Source organism: Callorhinus ursinus, unplaced genomic scaffold (genome assembly GCF_003265705.2).
Source record: "Callorhinus ursinus isolate GAN/ISIS: 27379988/994484 unplaced genomic scaffold, GSC_fseal_2.0 scaffold1, whole genome shotgun sequence".
In the NCBI taxonomy this organism is placed as follows: Eukaryota; Metazoa; Chordata; class Mammalia; order Carnivora; family Otariidae; genus Callorhinus; species Callorhinus ursinus.
This window is the reverse complement of record NW_027397063.1, coordinates 110,159,042-110,183,038: the sequence shown is the minus strand read 5'-3', so window position 1 is coordinate 110,183,038 and position 23,997 is coordinate 110,159,042. Positions and strand designations below refer to the sequence as shown.

The window sequence follows — 23,997 nt, the reverse complement described above, 5'->3', positions numbered from 1 at the left end:
AGTTTATCAGAGAGCTCTTGTGGAACACATGTAGAAGGGAAGGAAAAAAGGAAGGAAGCAGAATTGGGCAGAGGGAGAAGTTGGGCTGTGATCCACTGTTAATGAACTCCTTGGTCAGTCCTACAGAGATCTCAAACTAGGATGGGTCTTCAGATTTATCCTGAACTGGGGCAATCAGGTCCGCTGGGTCTTTCTCACCTCCTTGCAGATCAGGTGTTGGATCTGTGGCTGTTGTGGGAAGGGGATATAACTTTAGGGGAGGCAGTTCTCTTCTGCAAGGCAACTCGTGAAGAGAGCTCACAGCTGAGGGCTGTCAGACAACAGCATTTAAGCTGCCATAGAAATAAGTCCTTTAAAGGAAGGTTTGGAGGGCATTTCATAGTATCCATTACATAGTAAGTTCCCTTTACCCTGGTTAATATCCAAAACACTGGAAGTCAGTTTTGTTCCTCACATCTGTCCTCCAAGGAAAAGGCTGGAGGCTACCTCTCTAGGAAAACTAGCCAACCTGAGAGAAAATATACACATACAGGTAGTGATAGTTGGAGGTCCTTTGCAAAAATAGCAAAGTCCCACCTGACAAGCCCCACCAAAGCACACTAAATTTCCAATCAGATTTTTAGTGCCTCATCCTTAAATATGATTAGACACCAAAGAACCCCCAGACAAGTAAAAAAGAAAAAATCTTTAATGTGAAAGGTACAATCAAATCAAACAAAAAAAAGAGCAATTTGGAGAAAACAGAAAATATAGAGAAGAAAAATGAGAACTACCATCTTCAGAGAAAGAGACACTATAAAAAGGGAATGTCAGAGAAAAAGGACACACTTTTAGAAATTAAAAATGATTAAATCAAATAAAAATAAAAATGATGTAAGTTGAAGAAATCTCCCACAGAGTAGAACAGAAGTGTAACAATACAGAAAATCGGTGAGAAGAGATAAGAAAATTAAGAGGATTAATCCAGGTCTATCATCTAACAGAAGTGTCAGAAAGAACAGAAAAAAAAAGGAGAGGAGGAAATTATCAAAGAAATAATGCAAGAAGTTTTCTCAGAATGGAAGGACATCAGTTTTAAGTGTGAAAGGACTGAATAGCCAAAGGAAAGAAAGAAGACCCATACTAAGGCACATGTCATCATATTATTAAAACAGCACTGATAAAGGGAAGATTCTGAAAAGATTTCAGAAAATGAAAACAGATCACACACAAAGATTCAGAATCACAATGGCACAGGACTTCTCACCAGCAAAGGAAACAAAAAGAGAATAGAGCAGTACTTTTCAAATTCTGAGGGAAAATAATCTCCAATTTAGGATTCTACACCCAGGCCAGCTATCAACCAACTCTGGTCAGGGAAGAATAAAGACATTTCCAGACCCACAAGCTCTCTCAGGAAGCTACCAGATTAAGTGCCCCATCAAACTGGAGACATAAAACAGAGAAAGATATGAAAGCCAGGAAATAAAAGAATCCTACAAAGCAGAATGGTGAAGGGAATTCCTAGACAGTAGAGAGAAACTCTAGAATGAGAGCTGTGTGATAGCCCTAGAAAACAATTAGTTTACACTGAAGCAGGAAGACAGAAGGTTTAAAGGAGGAAGTCTATGAGAAAAAAAATGGAACTGAGAGATCTCCTGATCTGTTTTGACTATATTAAGTCTTTCAGCTATGACAAAGAGTTTAGGGCTGACTTAGTTATATGAATATAGACAATAAGCAAATAATTAAACAAGATGGGGAAGACAAAAATGTGTACAGAAAGGAAATGCAACCATAATATTCTACAGGGTCCACTTGTGACCATTTACATTATCTCAATCAAGTAAACCTTAAATACAGATTTAATACAACTATAATGAAAGGGGAAATACACACACACACACACACGTGTGTGTGTGTGTATGTGCAGGAAGGTGAGGAAATAGGGGAGGTAGCAGAAGAGAGCTAAAGCTTCATCTTTCATGGTATGAAATCAATGTATATGTCAAGTTGAAAAATAATGAAAAAGTAGGATAAATACAACATTTGAAAGAAATATGGAAGTGAACAAAAGAAATAGAAGTCCCACTCCTACTACTTTCAGAATATGACTTTATTTGAAAATAAGGTTTTTATTGAGGTTATAAAATAAAAATGAGGCCTTTAGGGTGGGCCCTAATCTAACATGATTTTTTTTATCTTTATGAAGTATCTTTATGAAAAGAGGAAATTTGGACAAAGACAGGCATTAACAGAGAAAAGATGATGTGAAGATGTACAGGGAGAACACGGGAAGGTGGAGGACTGGAGTTAAGAACAAATGTGTGAGGCTACAAGAAGCTAGCAAAGAGGCATGGAATGGTTCCTTTCCTACCATCTTCAAAGGAAGCATAGCCCTACCAAACACCTTGGTTTTGGACTTCTGGTCTCCAGAATTGTGAGACAATAAATTTCTGTTGTTTTAAGCCAGTTTGTGCTACTTCATTATGGCAGCCCTAGTAAACTAAGAGGATCCTCAAATACAAGGTTAGAAACCAGTAGAACAAAGGAATGAATATTCAATTGTGAATGAGAAGTAAACGTTTTCCCTATAGATCTTTGTCACTAACTCAGTTAATCTCAACACAGTTTTCTCATTTTTATAATGAGGAGCTGAGATTTATTGATTTCTTAGACCATTTCAGCATAAAATTCAGTAATTTTAGGATAGCAACCTATTATCTGGTTGGAGTTTTAAGACTCAGAAAATCCACTGTGTGAAGAGTTGTTTTGTTCATCCATACCAATCCTCTTACTACTAACATAGACATGCAAAGTAGTGAATAATTTATGATAGCAAGTTAAGGAAAATTTTCATTAAAGGGAGGCCAAGGGGCACCTGGCTGGCCTGGTTGGTGGAGAGTGCAACTCTTGATCTCAGGGTTGTAGGTTCAAGCCCCACACTGGGTATAGAGATTACTTAAAAAAACAAAAACAAAAACAAAATTAAAAAAATTAAAAATTAAAAAAAAGGAGGCCAATTATCATCATCTTTTTTTCATTTCTGAAACAAATAATACACTATATGTTAAAAAAAAAAGAAGAAGATAGCAGGAAGGGAAAAATGAATGGGGGGAATCGGAGGGGGAGATGAACCATGAGAGACTATGGACTCTAAGAAACAAACTGAGGGTTCTAGAGGGGAGGGGGGTGGGGGGATGGGTTAGCCTGGTGATGGGTATTAAAGAGGGCACATACTGAATGGAGCACTGGGTGTTATATGCAAACAATGAATCATGGAACACTACATCAAAACCTAATGATGTAATGTATGGTGATTAACATAACATAATAAAATAAAAATAAATAAATAATATACAGTATTTTTCTATTTTCTTTTAGCTAATAGCTATGATGCTCCATGATATAAAATTAAGTTTATATGTAATATGTCACATTTTACCAAAGGAAACATTTTTTTGTCTAAAATTGGTATCAGCAAAAGCAAAATAGTTATTACATTTCCCACACTTTTGGGATGCTTAGTAGGATCTTGTTAGGCACTTACCTCTCTAAGTACTCTGCAAGAAGTTGTTCTGCTGCAGATGAATACATCCACTCACTTCCAACTTTCTTGGTATATCCAGGTACCTCCTCATTTTTTTTGTTGAATTTGAGATTCAAACCCACATTTGCTTTATGGTCTCCATGAGGGCTGAATTTAAATCACACACACACACACACACACACACACACACACACACACACACACACACACACAGTTTTAAAATTTTGTTCAAAAAATACAAAAAGTTTTGCTTTCAAAAAATTCTTAGAAAAATTTAGTTTTGATTGTTCTATAGGTTTCATGGTTATTTCCAAAGTAGCAGTAAGGCTTTGAAACCCAAGTTAACAAATCATATAAATAGATTATGTATCTAGAGAAGAGAATGAAATAAGAAAATGCAGGGAAATATATTATTGAGATTCACACACACCTTCTGATACCTTTTTTCAAGGTTCAATTTGTTAGCTGCTAAAAATAAGAACTGTCTTTCCAAACACCTAAAACATGTCCCATTTAGATGAAAGATCACCATCAGAGGAATTTATGCATAATTTTTAAAGAAAATTCAGAGCAATTAATAAAAGAAAATAAATACTAAAATATTAACCAGTTTATCTTTATCATTTAATTTTTTCTGCCACTTTAAATAAATTTCTCTAACATAAACTTACTTTCTCCTAGATCCTCTTCCAATAAAAATACTTCCTGTAAACCTTGAAACAAGGTATCCACTCACTCCAAGACGACTGGCCAACACATATCCTGGGTTGTACTTTATAGAATATTTCTTTAAATATAAAAACAAAAAGGTCAATTATGGAAACACAAAGCATCAAATGTTATTTCTTTACCTTTAAAATCTGGAGATAATCAAGACATCACTAACCATTGGAATGTGGCAATATAAGGATTCTCAAAAGTAAGTGATCCATTTCCCTTTTTTTTTTTTGAAAGGATCTGTAGGCAGAATTTTTCTGCTCCTCTCTCTCCTTAAAGGACAGAATTCCCAAGGATGGATGAAAGGGGGAGGAAATATACAATTTGTGAAACTGTCTCAAGAAATAAAGTCTACTGTAAGTCTAAATGGCAAACTCTGCAGGCAAGAACTATTTTTAAACATTAATTTTCATATTCCAAGTAAGGACTAGTAAAGTACTGGGACATAATGAGGCCTTGATGATTATTACATTGAATTAAAACATGAGTATGTCATCAAAACAGTTGCTACTGAGCAAAATTAAAAATGTTCTTCATATATGAATATAAGTAATATTCATCTCCCCTTATATTTACTATCATATGAAAATAAGAAGTATGTATAGGCTTATAATTAGTACAAAGAAATATAACCTTAATTTGTGTACTTAAGGGAAGAAACTATGAAGATTAAAAAAAAATATATCAGATCATATAATTTTTAACCAGGAAGCAAATTATAAATCCAGTACCAAAAAGGGTAAGCTACCATATAATCCTAACATAATGCATAATAATGACACACATTTTATATGGATTTCATATACTATATTCATATGAATATGTATAAATATAGTACATATTTATATGAATCATATGCATATTTTATATGTCCACAATAACCCCCAAATGAATAAATTTTTTTAGCTGCATGAAATATATAAATTCATTATCAAAATATGTTAATATCTTTCTTGGTAAAGAATGCAGTATAGTTTTTCCATCAAGAGCATTATTAGGTTTAGAAATAATACAGACAAATCAAATATGCTTTCCAGAATAGATAGGAAGAAATAAGGTAGTAGTTCTCTATCACAGGTAGTATCACTTATTTTTCTAATAAGCATCTGGAAATGTATAGGGGCACATGATTCAGTTATTGGCGTGGGCTACTACCTCTTAGTGTCCAGGGGACAAAGATGCCAACTATGCTGTCATATATAGGACAGTCCTATTTTACACATTGTTGTCCTATCCAAAACACCAATGGTATTCCTTTTGAGAAGTATTTGGTTATGGTATAACTAAAATTGATGAAGACCATCACAAATATTCTAGAAAATGTAAAATAAAAAGCAGAGAACATTGGGGTAGAGAAAGAAGGCTTGAGTAAAAGTTAAATAAAGTATGTAAAGAGAAAGAGAGCATAGTGGAGAAGGCATGCCTAGCAACACTGTACGTTGGAGGTGGGCAGGTTCATTCAGATCTAGAAAAAGCTAGGGAGGAACATAAGTAAGTTGTTCTACCTCCACTAACTCCCAGAACAGAGAGCTCCAGCATCTTAATCAAATGGGACACTCTTCTGGTTTCCTGACTGTGCTTTCTGAATTCTTTCTCCAAAGACACCTGATGGTAAGAATTTAGGGACTTGTCTGCCTTCCATAAAGTTTCCTCAAGTATATGCTGATGTTCAATGCCTTGAGTTCATCCTACAGGATATAAAGCTTTAGAATTTACAATTAGAGAGAATAAAAGTGTAAGTATCAATAGCTGGCTGATTGTGAATTAACTTCAGTCAAATTAATTATCTAGTCACAATAAGAATATACAACAGATATCAGAATCCTCCTCCTATTGTAATAGGGAAAAATAAAGGAGGCCAGTGAACATCTTTGGAGAAAAAGGTCCTAAAAAAGGATGCTGTGAATTTAAAGGCAGTTTCCCAATTTTTTCTAGTGATTGTTCATCTTTAGCTTCCATTGCAGAAAGGCCATTACTTGTAACTAAAAATGTAGGCTTTGATTATGAAAAGTTTATTTAAAAAAAAATCTAAGTCTATTCCCAGAGGGTGGGCTAAAAAATGTGCCCCTTCTTAAGCTTAAACATGATAACCCATAAAAACTGTTATAGATTAATAATGGGATTTCAGTGATTTTTTTCCCCTGAACATTTTTTTTAAAGATTTTTATTTTTATTTATTTGAGAGAGAGAGAGAGAGAGAGTGCATAAGCAGGGGTAGTGGCAGAGGGAGAGGGAGAAGCAGGCTTCCCGCTGAGCAGGGAGCCAGATGCGGGGCTTGGGGCTTGGGGCTCGATCCCAGGAACTTGGGATCATGACCTGAGCCACCCAGGTGCCCCTCCCCTGAACATTTGCATGAAATTTGAGCACAGATTCCCCACACTCATTTTTAAATACTAGATGCAACTGTGAGATAATTTAATCAGTATTACATAAAAATATTTATAATATATTCAGAGAAGATGGTAAAAATATGCTTCTACCACTTTTAAAGTTTATCAATTCTAAATTAAGCAATATGGACTATGGTACTCACATGCTGGTTCTGTATTAAAGCATCAAGATTGGGTTCACATGGAATGCTGAAAACCACACGAATCCTACCTTCTGTAATCACATCCCCTGAATCTTGAACCTTGGAGGGAAAAAGAAAATCACAGTTTGTTTTAGTCTCTTTCACATTGTATTTACTTTTCTATTTATTTGAACAGTGTTTATTTCTTTTTTTTTTTTAATTTTTTTATTGTTATGTTAATCACCATATATTACATCATTAGTTTTTGATGCAGTGTTCCATGATTCATTGTTTGTTCATAACACCCAGTGCACCATGCAAAACGTGCCCTCCTCAATACCCATCACCAGGTTAACCCATCCCCCCACCCTGAACAGTGTTTATTTCTGAAATACAGTAAGACGGTAAAGTTGGATACTGGAAATTCTCTCAGAAATTATAAATGAATGTGATTATATTGCAAATTTGAGTCATTGTACATTGCTTCAATAGCTGTTAGCAAATAATTTTAAATTACCAAAAAGCTACAAACACAAAAACAGGTCAAAGATCACTTGTAAAACATTCACCTAGATGTTAACATTTTACTCCATCTGCTTCAACATTTATACTCTGTGTATTTACATATACATGATTATTTTTTTGAACTTTTTGAGGGTATATTACATATATCATGTCCCTTACCCTTTAATATTTTGGTGTATATTTCCTAAGAAGGATATTTTATTACATAACCACAGTACAGTTACTAAGTATATTCATTTACATTGATAAAAGACTTCAATCAACTGTCCATATTCCAATTTTGTCACAGTTGACCTAAAATTGTTCCTATATTATAATAAAGAAAACCCTTTTCTCCCTCTACTACAGAAACTAGGCTAGGATCAGACATTGCATTTAGTTGTCATAGCTCTAGCCTCCTTAAATCTAGACTATATCCAAAGCGTTTGTCTTTTATAACATTGACATTTTTGAAGAATAAGGTCATTCTTCCCTCTTCATCCTGCCTTTAAAAACAAAAGTTCCTCATTTTGGATTTGTCTGATGCTTCCTTATGATTAAGTTAAACTCATATATTCCCAGCCAGAATAGTGCATGGGTGATGTGTCCTTCTTAGGTATCACATATGGAGGTACATGATATTGCTCACTTTCTTCAATGTCCAATTAGGTTTTTTTTCCTCTTACAACTAATTAACAGTCTGTAGGAAGACACTTTCTAAGGCCATGAAAATATCCTACTCAGATAAAAAATTCCCCCTAGATTTAGTTTCCAATGATGATTGTTGCTTGACTCAATCTTTATCGTAATGCTTATAAAATGACAGTTTTCCAACTCTAGCACTCTCTCCATTTACCTTTGACAGGATATATATATCCTGTCAGCAAGAGTCCTTCCTTTCCCTTTTACTTATTCATTATCACTATGGAATCATTAATTCCTATCCCCCCCCAATGGTTTATAATCCATTACTGTAGTTCATTATTTTGGTACTCAAACTGTCCCAGATTTGGCCACTTTGGTAGGAGCCCCTTTAAATAGGTTTCTGTGTTTATGTGATATGGTCCCATCACTCTTTTGAGCACTTCCTTACTTTCTGGCATAACAAGTGGTTCCAGGCTAATCCTGTACCTACCCTGCCCCAACCCTGTAATGGGCCATTTCTCTGAGAAGCTTTCAGTGGAGTATGTTATTAGAAGTCAAACCTGCAGATTTTATGTGTTCACTGTTATTGAAGTATCTTGGCTTCTTATCCTTTTGAGCAAATAGAGCTAAAACATATGTGTATGTACAGGCATATATGCATTCATACACATACAAATATACATATATATCCATACACGTGTGCCCATATACATACATGTATACACACGTATTTTAAAAATCATGAGTTCACATTAATACCTTCAATTCTAATCTGTCTCCACAAATTCCTTCTTGCATTCTTCCATTTCATATTTACATGTATCTTTTTCCATGTGAGAACTGGAGTTCCTCAAATATCAACACATTTACAAGTTCATCAACCCAATAATACAACTAAAATAATTTCATAATTGCTTCATCCATACTACCATAATGAATAAACCTGCTAAATAAGAGATTAGGATTTGAATTCTTTTTCCCCTGCCTCCTGACCCCAACCTGCTCAAGACGAAAGATATATAGTCAAATACTGTGTTCATAAGTTAGACAAATGAATCTTTTCCCCTTCAGTATTACATTTTATCTTATACCTAAGTGAAGAGAAGTTAAATAACTATATTAACTTAAAACTAGAAAGAAATTTAATTAGTAACAATAACAGGAACTAACTTCTCCAGCGCAGCCATAATAGGGGGTTCCCAGCATAAAGACCATACTTCTAGGAGGAAACAAGTCATCCAATGTTTTGATATTGGAGAAACGGGAGTCAAAAGCTCGGATGTCCTATATAGAATGAAATATAAAAGTAAATTATCACAGTAAAAATTTCTATGGATTGCACATCAAGTTGTTCTTCCTCTGGGGTTATTACTATGCTGTCTGCAAATGTGAAGTGTAAAGATTTTCTATGTAACAATACTAGTAGCTAAAATGTATTGACTTTATATGCCATTCTTCTAGGTACTGCATACATTTATCAGTTCATTTCATCCTCAAGATAACCCTCTATAGCACAGATCATTATTAGCCTCACTTTACACATGGGGAAACTCAGGCATAGAAAGGGGATGAAATCTCGCCCAAGGTCATACAGCTAAAAAGTCAACTCAGGCAGTCTGTGCTCTTAATCACTACACTATACTGTTTCCCAAAATTACAGGATCAATACACACTTTAAAAAAATTTTGTCTCCTCATCACACCCAAAATTACAAACACAAAAGCAAATGCCTTTATTTATTTATTTACTAATTTATTTAAGGCAAACATTTTTTGGAGAATAAAACTCTAAAACTGCAGGCTGTTAGGCTAATGCTGGGCTTTTTCATTAGAGATTAAGTTTAAAAAATAAATAAATAAATAAAGACAAGTTCCCTAATCACACAGAGTGAGTGTCTGAGCATATAATAATCCTTTTATTTATTTATTTATTTATTTATTTAAAGATTTTATTTATTTATTTGACAGAGAGAGAGAGAGAGCACAAGTAGGCAGAGTGGCAGGCAGATGGAGAGGGAGAAACAGGCTCTCCGCTGAGCAGGGAGCTGGATGTGGGGCTCGATCCCAAGACCCCAGGACCATGACCTGAGCCGAAGGCAGCCGCTCAACGGACTGAGCCACCCAGGCGCCCCTATAATAATCCTTTTAAAGACTACAGTTTTTGTGGTGGTTCAAGATGGCGGCACAGGAAGATCCTCAACTCCTCTCCTCCCATGGATACACACCGAATCTTCAGCTACGTATGGAACAATTAGCCCCCTCTTAAAAAGACCTGAAAACTAGGTGAACAGCAACTCCACAACAGACTAAAAGGTACACATCGATATGGGTAGGAGAGGCAGAGACACGCTCTTGCCAAAAACCCCACCCCTGATGTGGAGACCCACAATCAGGAGAGATCTCCTTCTTGAGGAGCAAGGGGTTTGTGTTCCACATCAGGCACTCCAACCCTTGGAAACTCCACTGGAGAGACAGGCCGCCAAAGTATCTGGCTTTGAAACCAATGGGGCTTATGTCCAGGAGACCCAAAAGGCTGTAGGGAATGGAGATTCTACTTTTATAAAGGGCTTGTGTGCAGACTCACTGGCCCTGAGATCCAGGGTAAAAGCAGCAGTTTGAAAGTGCCTAGAAAACATTCATTTGCTAATCTTAAAGTGTTTGCCAGAGGGACAGGGGACTGTTGGGACTTTCTCTGGGCACAGAAGTGCTGGCAAGTGCCATTTTTTGTGTTCTTCCTTTATTTTGCTAGCATTGGCAGGTGTGTCCTGCTGAAGCTGGCAGGCACACCCCACCCCCATGTATATATATGTGGTCTCTCTCTCTCTCTCTACACACACACACACACACACACACTGGGATACTACTCAGCCATAAAAAATAATGAAAATCTTGCCATTTGCAACAACATGGATGGACATGAGGGTATTAAGATAAGGGAAGTAAGACAGAGAAAGACAAATATATGACTTCAGTTAATATGGAATTTAAAAAACAAAACAAATAAAACAAAACACAACACAAGTAACAGATACAGAGAAGACTGGTGGCTGCCAGAGGGAAGGGGTTTGGGGAGATGGGTGAAATGGGTGAAGAGGCTTAAGGGGTACAAACTTAGAGTTATAAAATAAATAAATCATAGGGATGTAATAATGTACAGTGTGGTGACTTTAGTCAATAATAATGCACTGCATATTTTAAAGTTGTAAAACAGTAAATCTTGAAAGTTCTCATCATAAGAAAAAAATTTTGTAACTTTGATGACAGATGGTAACTAGACTTATATTGGTGATCATTTGGCAGTGTATACAAATATTGAATCATTTTGTACACTTCGAAACCAATATGTCAATTATACGTAAATTAAAAAAAGACTAGTTTTTTCAGATTATATTAAATCATAACCTCCATTATGCATTGCTGCATTAGTCTTCTATTTATAAATATTAAATATGATATAGTCTTTTCTTTATACAGTGGGAGTAATGTACATTAAGATACAATTGAGATTTGATGGACACTTACCTTTACAATAGTTTGATAAACAAAAGGAAGAACTTGTTTTGACCACTGTTTCTCTAGACGAACTTCACCATTTTGATTTATTTGGTATTTACGACCTGTGAGTAACTGAGCATATACAACTGCAGATGTTTCATTTATTATTATTCCTTTCCTTCTTAGGTAGCTAAAAGAAAGAATAAAAAATAAATGTAGATATGTATGAGTATGTACATATTCTAGGATGATAAACTACCAACTCATAATCAAATATTTAAATAAAATTTAAATAAATATGCTAGCAGTTCTGAGTACCTAACTTAAAATTTTTTTGCATTAGTTTTTTACTGTATGGATACCTCTCCCAATGCCTGTGTGATTAAATGAGAACTCGTTTAAGTGCTATAAGAAATTCTTTTTTTTTTTTTTTAAGATTTTATTTATTTATTTGACAGAGAGAGACACAGTGCTAGAGGGAACACAAGCAGGGGGAGTGGGAGAGGGAGAAGCAGGCTTCCTGCTGAGCAGGGAGCCCCATGCAGGGCTCAATCCCAGGACCCTGGGACCATGACCTGAGCTGAAGGCAGATGCTTAACAACTGAGCCACACAGGCACCCCAAGAAATTCTTGTGTTTCATAATCACTAGGATGGGGATAACAAAAAAAAAGTGAAAATAGCAAGTGTTGGAAAAGATGTGGAGAAACTGAAACACTTGTACATTGCTGGTGGGAATGCAAGATGGTGCACTCACTGTGAAAAGCAGTTTAGAGTTCTTCAAAAAGTCTAGCAATTCCACTTCTAGGTATGTACACAAAGAACTGGAAAGGTACTCAAACAAGTATTTATAAATGAATGTGCATAGCAGCATTACTCACAATAGCAAAAAGGTGGAAAGAACCCAAATGTCTTCCAAGAGATGACTGGATAAACAAAAGGTGGTATATCCATACAATAAAATATTTGGCCATAAAAAGAAAGAAGTACTGATACCTGTTACAATGTGTATGAACCTAAAAAATATGCTAAGTGTAAGAAGTTAGACACAAAAGGCCACATATTATATAGGATTCCATTTCTGTAAAACATACATAATAGGTGAATCCAGAAAGACAAAAAGAGGTTAACAGGGGCATTCAGTGGGCCTTTGCAATCTCAAGTAGGGGTCAGCAAACTACGATCATGAGACAAATCTAGACTGACTCCAGTTCTTGTAAATAAAATTTTACTGAAACATAGTCATCAATTTATTTACTGTCTATGATGGCTTTTGTGTTACAACAGCATAGTTGAGTGGTTGTGACAAACACAAACAAGTTGTGACAAACTTACAAAGCCTAAGATACTTACTATCTGGCCTCTACAGAAAAAACCTGCTGACCTCTGATCTAAAGATAAAATCATTCTTCATCCAAGGGATATTATTCTATCTCCTTTCCATTTTTTAGAGAAATATTAGAAATTAACTATACTCTTTTCATCTCTTCGTGCTTTTGTACTATGTGCTAAAGGAATCCCTCAGCTTCAACTTTTAACTCACTGACTGAATTTTCAGTATGCCTATATTACTATTCAGACCATCTACTGAGCTCATTATATCATAATTTAAATTTTTGTATTTTGTGTTTTTATATAAATATATGTATTATAAAATATATACTATAAATATAGTATATAGATGAATGACATTATATATATATATATATGTTTTTTTCATAGCAGCTGATACTTTTATGTTGTTGTTCTCAATGGTAGCCTTGGTCTGAAATAAGCCACACCATCTTAAAAAAGAAACGTAAGTTTTCCAACAATTTTTGAAATGTAGCATTCTGCTACCATTTTCTTTCTTTTTTTTTTTAAAGATTTATTTATTTATTTGTCAGAGAGAGAGAGAGAGCACAAGAGGGGGGAGTGGCAGGCAGAGGGAGAAACAGTCTCTTTGCTGGGGAAGGAGCCTGATGCGGGACTTAATCCCAGGACCCTGGGATCATGACCTGAGCTGAAGGCAGACACTTAACTGACTGAGCCACCCAGGTGCCCTCGACTACCATTTTCTAAAAATTCAATGGGAAAACCTACTACTTTCACTCAAAAGTTATTTAGCCAGTAATCTTGCTACCAATATGACAAGGATATCTCAAGAGAGGAAAATTATCTGCTAATCTTTCTCATGAAAATAAAAGCAAAAATCCTAAACAAAATGTAACAAATTGAATCCAATTACATATAAAAAGGATAATATATCATAGCCTAATAGGATTTACTCCAGGAATTCAGGGACAGATTTATATTTGAAATTCAATCAACATGATTCACCAGATTAAAAGAAAAAAAGAAAAATCAAATGATCATTTTGACAGATGCAGAAAAAAATTGACAAAATCAGTACTGATTAATGATAAAAACTCTCAACCAACTAGGAATAGAAGGAAATTTTCTTTATCTGATAAAGAATATTGATTGAAAAAAAACCTTCTATGGCAATCATATTTAATAATGAATTATTTAAGGCTTTTCTCTGAAATTGAGAATAACATCACAAATCAATAATGAAAATTACAAATAAAAGACAGTGGGACACCTGGGTGGCTCAGTGGGTTAAGCCTCTGCCTTCAGCTCAGGTCATGATCTCTGGGTCCTGGGATCGAGCCCCACATCGGGCTCCCTGCTCAGCAGGGAGTCTGCTTCTCCCTCTCCCTCTGCCTCTCCCCCCCTGCTTGTGCCTGTGCTCATGCTCTCGTGCTCACTCGCTCTCTCTCTCAAATGAATAAATTAAAAAATCTTAAAAAAAACCAAATATGAGATAGGTAATCAACTCAGAAAAAGGGCAAAATATTTGAACAGGCATTGCACAAAAGAGCATATTCAAATGCCTGACAAATATGAAAGGATGCTCATCAGGGAAATGCAAATTAAACCAAAAGAAATATCACTATATTGCAATGGCTAAAATGTAAGGGACAATAATAAGCACTGATGAGGGAAGAGATAAAAGAAATTCTTATAAATTGCTGGAAGAATGTAAATTGATACAATCACTTTGTAAATCTTTTCGGTGGTATCTACTAAAGCTGAGCTTAAGCATTATCCTATGAAGCAATAATTCCACTTGTAATTATGTACCTAACAGTAGTGCATACATATGTATTCACTAAAAGCTCCAAACAAGAAACAACTGCCCATCCAAAAAAGTATGGATAAATTGTGCTATATTCATACAATGTAATCAGTGAAAATGAACAAACTAAACTATAAGTAACAACACAGATGAATATTAAAATCACAGTACTGAGGAAAAGAGGTCAGGTTCCAAAAGAATACATTATGTATGAATCAATTCATACAAAGTTCAAAATAGGAAAAACTAATCTCTAGAGTTATAAGATTTATTTATTTGAGAGAGAGAGAGTACATGCGAGTGCACGCGTGTATGGGGGGGGCAGGGGCAGAGGGAGACAGAGAAAAACCTCAAGCAACCTCCCAGCTGAGCGTAGAGCCTGACCCAGGGCTAGATCCCAGGACCCTGAGATCATGACCCAAGCCAAAACCAAGAGTTGGAGGCTTAGCCGACTGAGTGACCCAGGCACCCCTCTCTATTTACTTTTGCTTTTACCTTACACTTTTATTGCTTTGGGGTCAGTGTTGTAGTCAGTATTCTTTTTTTTTTAAACACCTGTGTTTGTTTATTTATTTAAAAGATTTTATTTATTTATTTGACAGAGAGAGACACAGCAAGAGAGAGAACACAAGCAGGGGCAGTGGGAGAGGGAGAAGCAGGCTCCCCGCAAAGCCAGGGAGCTTGATGCCAGGCTTGATCTCAGGACCCTGGGATCATGACCTGAGCTGAAGGCAGACGCTTAACGACTGAGCCACCCAGGCGCCCCACCTGTGTTTATTTATTTTTAAGTAAACTCTACCTCCAATTTGGGGCTCAAACTCACAACCTTGAGATTAGAGTCACGTGCTCTACTGACTAGCCAGGTGCCCCTAGTCTGTATTCTTTCTTTTTTAATTGAAGTATAATTGGACATACATTATATTAGTGTTATTTTACCATATAGGGAGACTACAAAAATGGCACCTGCCAACTTTGGCACTAGCAAGGTAGAGGAAGAATGCAAAAATGGCACCTGTCAATGCCTCATCCCTGGAAAGAATTCCAACAGGCCCCTGTCCCTCCAACAGTTACCTAAGGTTAGCAAATCAATGTCCTTCCCATATGGTCTTGGCACTTTACAAACTTCAGCTTTTACCCTACCAGGGTCCTGGGATAATTGAGTCCACATGGGAGCTCTTTAAGAGAAGAATCTCCATTTCCTACAGCTCTGTTTCTCCTGCACACAAGCTCTATTGGTTTTCAAAGCCAGATGTTTTGGGGCTTGTCTCTCTAGTGCAGGTTCCAAGGGTTAAGGTAACTGATGTGGGGCATTAAATTTTTAAAGATACTTACTATATCTCTTCTTTTCTAAATTATAAACAAAACTATCCTTTAACTTTTTCTTATGTAAAATGAGAGTTAGTACTTAAAAAATAATTCTGTATTTTAATAATTTATTAATAATTGGTGTTTATCACCAATCCTTTGGTGACCACATTTTTTTGGTTGATTCATCTCTTGCTTGTTTGAGGTACAAGGTTTTGGAACTCCAAATTATCTTCCAAGTGCATCATCTTCTCCATAGCATCCCATAAAGTACTTGTGTCTTTCTTCTTGTCTTCCGTCTTTCTCCAATTCCTAATCCTTTTCACTCCATTATATCCTTAATAGCAACCTCTTTAACTGAAGGTATCATCAGTTCTCTATGTAGCCCTCTCAAGGAGTAGCTGTTTGTTTTCATACTGTATATGGGCTAGGAGAGGGTGTTGGTGTTCTTACAACCCACTGTGACATTCAAATCCTTCATAGTAAACTACTCTACTCTTTTCTATTCTACCCTTATGCCCACCATCTTCCAGAATGCCTTCAGTGTTTACATAAATAACTTACCTAAGACCTCAGGAATTTAGTTTCACAATCTCCTTATTGCCAATAACCTTCTTTTCCATTCCACTTCAGCCATCTAATGCTATGGCTATGACTTGGGTCATGACATCACCCATAATGGGTTCACCTCCCAAATCATTAATCCCAACATCTTATTGTCTAAAAATTTCTCCATCCAACTTGCTTGTTCAACCACTTTATGATTAACTTAATTTGGGATCTCCAATCCACTGACCCTTTTACTTTCTCTGAAACTATTAACTTAACCTTCTACTTTCTTTACTTCTCTTACTATCCCACTTAGATTCCATTGTCCACTATTTAGTAACATTCCCACCAATATCCTAAACTTCTTTGCCTCTTTGTCTTTTCATTATATCCATCTAGCAAAATCCAGTGCTAGTTAAATCTCTCTGCTTTTTCTAGGCCTGTAACTGATCAACTTCAAAAAGGGCCCTCAATATTGCCTATAATTCAACCATGTTTTTCTGATCAACTGATACTCTTCCATTTTCCCCAAGGACTATTTCTTTTTAAAGTTTATTTATTTATGTAAGTAATCTCTACACCCAATATGGGGCTCGAATCATGACCCCACGATCAAGAGTCACACGTTCTTCTGAATGAGCCAGCCAGGTGCTCCCCCAAGTACTATTTTCAAACCTCCTCTACTTTACTCAAATTTGAGACCAACCTCCCTTTCCCTGACTCCATTCTCAATAGCTAAATTCAACATTCACTTTACAAAGAAAACAAAAGGCATCCAATGAGAGCTTCTCATCTGCCCCATGCCAAACACACATACCAACCTATATTTGTATACCATCCTGTTTAAAATAGAGGAGCTACCTTTTATATTTTTTAAGAATCTATCTTGTTCCATCCTTCAAATATATTGTTTTCTTTCTTTTGAATATTGCACCTCTCTTCTCATTTGTTTTTACACATGATCCTATCTCTCTGAATAAACCAAACACAAAGTCCTTCTTCAGCTATGTCTTAATGGTAGTTTTCATTAGAAAGGAAATCTGTTACATAGGAATACAAAAAAGTATCAACATTGTCTAATGTACTTAGAGGATTTCTAAAAATAAAATCACATAATTTGGTACTCATGGAAATATGTCATATGCTACGTTCACAAAAAAAGGATGTACTGAACTTAGGAGAACATGTCTTGGTTAGTAAGATATATGGAGAGATAAGTGAAATAAGTAGGTTCTACATTCTTGCTGTAGAAGTCTTAGAGTTAAGGATGGTCTGCATAAGCATTACTCCTAATCATTAGAGCCACGAGATCCTCATGCTGATATAATGTGCAAAATCACAAGTAAAGTAAACCAAACCCTCAGGGGAAGAGTACGAGAGGCCTTGTGAATTTCACCTTAGAAGACAGATTATAGAAGAGCTGGGGAGGTGTAGGAGGAGGGGACAAAATGTGAGGTGATTTGAGGGAGGAATATGGTGGTAAAAAAAAAAAAGCAGTCTAAGAAAGTGGTAACCAGAATAAATAAACCTGCTTATGAATCCACATAGCCTTGTCTACCCTACTTGGTTAACAAGAGATCCTGAACTGGCAGGCACTAAAAATCATTCTTTTGTGTGAACCAGCATACACTGCCATCAACTTCAGCAGCAGTGTGCTGCTTTGATTGTTATCTCTGCTCTTTGTGGCCATCATAGAAGATCAAGACCATCCATACGGGAAAGAATAAGTAGAACAAGGGGTCAAGAGTTTTTGGTTTACTTCACAACTGAAGTTTCAAGTCGTTTATTCCTATTATGTTTCCATTTCTGTCACTCTCAATCATTCCTCCACCCATACTAGTCTGGCTTACAGCCCCACTGCTCAATCAAAATTGCTCTTGCTTAGCATCTTCTTCATAACATTTGACATGACTTATTCCCTTATTCTTCACTCTTTTTCTTTGACTTGCATGAGGTAACTCTTCCCTGGCTGCTCTACCTCTCAGATTGCCTCGTTCTTTTTCCTTTGTTGCCTCATCTTCCTCATTAGGGTTCCTTTTTGGTTCCAACACTCCAGCCACATTGGTCATTATCATTAATGTTACACATGCTACTTTTCCACTTGCCACAAGACTCTGTATGTACCTTTTTCTCATCCTGAAACATGCTCCCGTTTCACTCTTTGCCTAACTCCTACCCTACATTCAGATACCAGTTTAATCAACATTTTCCTCTGCTAAGTTTTCTCTAAGGCAAATGCCTCCTTAGCTAAGTCTAACTCTTTTATATGGTCTCAGAGAACTACTCCTTGAAAGCAATTATCATAATTACAGTTTGGTCAAAAATTCACACAAGATGGGGCACCTGGGTGGCTCAGTTAAATGACTCTTAGATTCGGCTCAGGTCCTGATCTCATGGCTCCTGAGACTGAGCCCTGCATTGGGCTCCATGCTCAGTGGGAGTTGGCTTGGATATTCTCTCCCTCTGCCCTTTCCCCCACTCACACATGCACTCTCTCTCTTTCAAATAAATAAATCTTAAAAAAAAAATTCATACAAGACATTAATGCCCATTTCTCATCTACCAGCCATAAATTTCGTAAGTGTAGGGACTGTGTGATTTTTAAATTTTTTTTATTTTGTTATGTTAATCACAATACATCATTAGTTTCTGATGTAGTGTTTTCATGATTCATTGTTTGCGTATAACACTCAGTGCTCCATGCAGAACGTGCCCTCCTTAATACCTGTCACTAGGCTAACCCATCCCCCCACCCCCCTCCCCTCTAGAACCCTCAGTTTGTTTCTCAGAGTCCATAGTCTCTCATGGTTCGTCTCCCCCTCCGATTCCCCCCCTTCATTTTTCCCTTCTTGCTATCTGTGAGTGTGGACTGTGTGATTTTATTCACCGTGGTATCTACAGTGCCAACTACTAAACCTAGCAAGTAATAATTGTTGAACACATGAACAAATGTCTAAACTCTTGTAGTATTTTGAATGAGTTTCTTTTCAATCAAAGGAGTCGAACAAAACAATCTCTATTCACTTAAACAAATAAATATATATTTTATTGAGTGACTTAGCATTAGCCAAGGAATGAGAACAGAGTAATAACAAAAATAGATGTGGTCCCTACCCTTACGGAGCACACTATCTAAGGAAATGGTCATTAAAGTAATCACACAAATAAATTTATTATTGTGATTTTTATTTATGAACTATAAAATAAAATTCAGTGTAGTATGAACTATGACAGGGATATCTAATTTGTACTGTCAGAAGGCAAAAATAGCTCTACCTCCCGAGAGCTATGTTTATCTTGTTTTATGCTGGACTGTTTTTTTTTTTTAAAGATTTATTTGTTTATTTGAGAGAGAAAGAAAGTGTGCAAGTGTGAGCAAGGGGAGGGGCAGAGGGAGAGGGAGAGAGAATCTCAAGCAGACTCCATGCTGAGTGCAGAGCCCAACATGGGCTCGATCTCACAACCCTGAGATCACAACCTGAGCCGAAACTAAGAGTTGGATGCTTAACTGAATACACCATCCATCCTAAGCTGGATGGTTTTTTATTGTCTTTTTACATTTTCCCTGTTTACTCATCTTTGAATAAGGATATTATAGCCTGGTATTGGCTCCAAAATTGTATAAGAGGCATCTCCTTAAAGTCCCCATTTACCAATGGATGTTATAGTTTTAATAGGAAGGGTAATGGATATACATTTCTAACACCATTCCATGTGCTATTGCCAGTCTCTATTATTCTGTTTTGGTTTAGAGAATTCTAGTACTTGGATGAAGAAAAGATAAGTCATGGTGGGATCATGGAGTAGGGCTAGTGTCTTAGTTATTTGGCTGGTATAGACCTAGCATTTCTGAATTCAGGGGCATAAGGGACTTAGGTGTAGGGAAGGTAGGAGAGTGAGCAGGTGAGGAACAAAGGAAAATTTTCCTTCCTATTTTCAATACTTACATGCGGCCAAGAAATTCAATGGCAACCTATTAACTATTATTAACTGTTATTCCTAGTATTATATGATTGTGCCTTTTTTTGTACATGATGAAGTATTTTAGTGACAAACTGGGCAAGGCTATAACTGCTCCTAATCAGGTATTATTTTAAACTAGAACTCATTGTTTTCTTTGGAACATAAAATGAAGATGTAGTTAGTATTCATAGTGATTACTATGTTAAGCAGGAAATAAGCTTGAGAACAAGTACATTAGATCACATTCTAGTTCTATGACATTAAATACATTTATGACACTCACTATTCTGAAATTCCTTGTACTTCTTTTGTCCAGTTAGATTGTTCCTTGTCTCCAAGATGGACCACTTTAGATGGTGGGGCAGTTCTTCCCAAATAAAGCTTCTGTGTTCCTGGAGGTTCTTCCAAGTAAAATCTTAAAAATTAAAATAAAATTAAAATTATATTACCCCCAAATTTATGGTTTAATATAGTGTTCTAGCAGTATAAGTCTTCAAAGTGGAAAGGTTTCTACGTGGTATAACAGCACAAAACCAGGTGTCCTTTTTTTTTTTTTTTTTAACTGTAACATAAATTTTAGAAAAAGGACTTGTAAAAATTTTCATTCAAATATAAAAATTTTATTTTCTCTTTAAAAAAACTACATAATAAAATATAAATTTTTAAAGAATTAAAAAAATATGCTCAAATTCAATAAAGTATTTTTGCTAAAAAGTTTAACTTGATTCTGATCAAGCCATTATACCTAACTTCCAGTTGACAAGAAATATATGGGATGGAGGACCAAGTTAAATGACCCTAAGAGGAGACAACCAGGTAAATCCAAAATTCTACAAAATAACTGGTCCGGACTCTTCAAAGAAAGAGGCAGGGATGTAAGCTTAGTCAGCCAGGTCCCAGGATATAAAATCAACATACAGAAATCAATTGTATTTCTAATACTAGCTGGGGAAACTAAAATTTAAAACACAGTATCATTTATAGTTGCTCCAAAATAATTTAAACACTTAGATGGAGTGATTCCTTCTGCCTTATTTTTCAAAATTGTTATTTTTGTTCTTTGCCTTTCCATATAAATTTTAGAATACATTGTTCTGCATCTATAAAAATCTGGGAGAGATTTTGATAAGCGTTGCTTTAAACTTATAGACTTGGTATCTTTACTATGTTGAGTCTTTTGATCCAAACGGATCTCCATTTATCTCACCATTTATTTCAATCTTTCTTTCCTCAGTGTTTTGCTTTTTTCAGCATACAGATCCTATATGTAATTTGTTAGATTTATACCTAAGATTGAGACTTATATATAGCTACAGTAACAAGACAGCGTGGTACTGGCATAAAAACAGACATACAGATAAATGGGATAAAATGGAAAACCCAGAAATAGACCCACACAAATATGCTCAAATGATTTTTGACAAAGGTGTAAAGGCAATCTAATGGAGGAAGGGCTGTCTTTTCAACAAATGGTGCTGGAGCAACTGAACATTCATTTATAAGGCAAATATATGAACCTTGACCTAAACCTCATATCTAATACAAAAATTAATTCACAATGGATCATGGATTTAAATGTAAAAGGATGAGGTAAAATTATAGGAGAAAAGCTATGGGACCTATGGCAGAGTTCTTATACCAAAAGCATGATCTGTAAAAGAAAAAAACTGATAAACTGGACTTCAATAAAAAGGGAGGGGAATTGAATTCTGAGGATTAAGAAAGAAAAGAATTCTCAAGATTTCTTGATACCTCAACAAAAGCAGATACCCACAGAAGAAAAAAATTCATAATGGCACTGATCTCCCATCAACAAAATTATATGATAGAACACAACTGGAGTACGCTTGCAGAGAACTAAGGAAAAAGGACTGGGCCTCTAAAATTCTAAACCTATGTGTGAGGAAAATAAAAACGATCTCTTGAATATGTAATGGCTCAGAAAATGCAACATTTTCTCTGAAAAAATTACTTTTAAAGGTTCTAGACACATGAAAAATAACAAAATAACAACAATCAGACTAAATTTACATGAAATAAAGATAAAAGATGACAAAGAATTGTCTAAATAATCATTGACAAAATGATCGTGAACTTGAGTAAAATAAGAAATTATTTCTTAAATAGAAGCTATGTATTTTTAAAAACTGATGTATTATTTAAATAAAACCTGGGGGATGAGATCTTGCCATTTGCAATGACGTGGATGGAACTGGAGGGTGTTATGCTGAGCAAAATAAGTCAATCAGAGAAAGACATGTATCACATGACCTCACTGATATGAGGAATTCTTAATCTCAGGAAACAAACTGAGGGTTGCTGGAGTGGGGGGGGGAGGGATGGGGTGGCTGGGTGATAGACTTTGGGGAGGGTATGTGCTATGGTGAGCACTGTGAATTGTGCAAGACTGTTGAATCACAGATCTGTACCTCTGAAACAAATAATGCAACATATGTTAAGAAAAAAAAAAGAAGATAGCAGGAGGGGAAGAATGAAGGGCGAATCAGAGGGGGAGACGAACCATGAGAGACGATGGACTCTGAAAAACAAACTGAGGGTTCTAGAGGGGAGGGGGGTGGGGGGATGGGTTAGCCTGGTGATGGGTATTAAAGAGGGCATGTTCTGCATGGAGCACTGGGTGTTATAAGCAAACAATGAATTATGGAACACTACATCAAAAACTAATGATGTAATGTATGGTGATTAACAATAAAAAATTTAAAAAAATAAATGAACTCTGGGAGGGGCATGGTAAAGGTGAGGTTATATATGCTATTCATTCTTGTTAGAGAAATATATTTGCTAAATGATAATAACTGCCAGCAAAAAATTAGGATATAGAACTTTCACGTTATTAAAAGGAAAAGAAAGCAAAAGGGAAAAGAAACGCATCTAAAATATTTCAGCGATGTACTATGGTTGAACATCAAGTGGTGTGATCAGAAGACTTTCGTTTTCACTATAGAATGTAAATATTTTTACAGTAATTATATCAGTTTTAAAAAGTATCATTAAAAGCCATCAAGTAAGCAAAACAAATATGAATTTAAAAAATATACATCAACTCTTACTTACTTAGTTTCTCCATCTGATATACCAACAACTCTAGCTTCTTCAAGATGAGGCCAATTAACAAAGACAGACTTTCCAAGCACTGATGAAGCTATATTTTCTACGCTCTTAAAGTAAAAGCAGAAAAGTTCACTCATGTTTCAGGTCCAAGAGAAAAGTTTACAAAGGCAAAATTAAAGAATTAAAAGCTGGCTGTGTTTATAAAAGTCTTTAAAATCAATAAAAACCTCAACTTAATAATTAAAACATATAAAATACCATTTGCTCACTCAAGCCATTTATTCCCTACAGTTCCTGCTCTTCTCAACTTTACTCTCCAACTAATTATTCCACCCACTTGAATTCAGTTAGTTTTCTTAATTTGCCTTCTCTAAGTTGTACCTTTATTGCTAACTACTCTATTTCTTTCTAGCACGTTTCCCAAGATTTCTGTTTATAGAGTTTTATTTTTTTTCCTTTCCCTTATTTTTTTATTAACATATAATGTATTATTTGTTTCAGGGTACAGGTCTGTGATTCATCAGTTTTATACAATTCAGAGTGCTCACCATAGCACATACCCTCCCCAGTGTCCATCACCCAGCCACC

General features: G+C 35.8%; 1 protein-coding gene across 3 annotated transcripts in view; it reads right to left on the bottom strand.

The window, feature by feature from the left end:
• XRN1 (5'-3' exoribonuclease 1) overlaps window positions 1–23,997 on the bottom strand; it is a 110,296-nt gene that overhangs the window by 43,218 nt on the left and 43,081 nt on the right. For all 3 annotated transcript variants that reach the window (XM_025881181.2, XM_025881188.2, XM_025881195.2), the window contains exons 19-25: window positions 23,413–23,516; window positions 20,621–20,752; window positions 11,429–11,591; window positions 9,078–9,191; window positions 6,780–6,878; window positions 4,201–4,316; window positions 3,530–3,676 (exon numbers count right to left, since the gene is read on the bottom strand). In XM_025881181.2, the coding sequence (XP_025736966.1) occupies window positions 3,530–3,676; window positions 4,201–4,316; window positions 6,780–6,878; window positions 9,078–9,191; window positions 11,429–11,591; window positions 20,621–20,752; window positions 23,413–23,516 (875 nt within the window). The remainder of the gene's footprint in view (window positions 1–3,529; window positions 3,677–4,200; window positions 4,317–6,779; window positions 6,879–9,077; window positions 9,192–11,428; window positions 11,592–20,620; window positions 20,753–23,412; window positions 23,517–23,997) is intronic.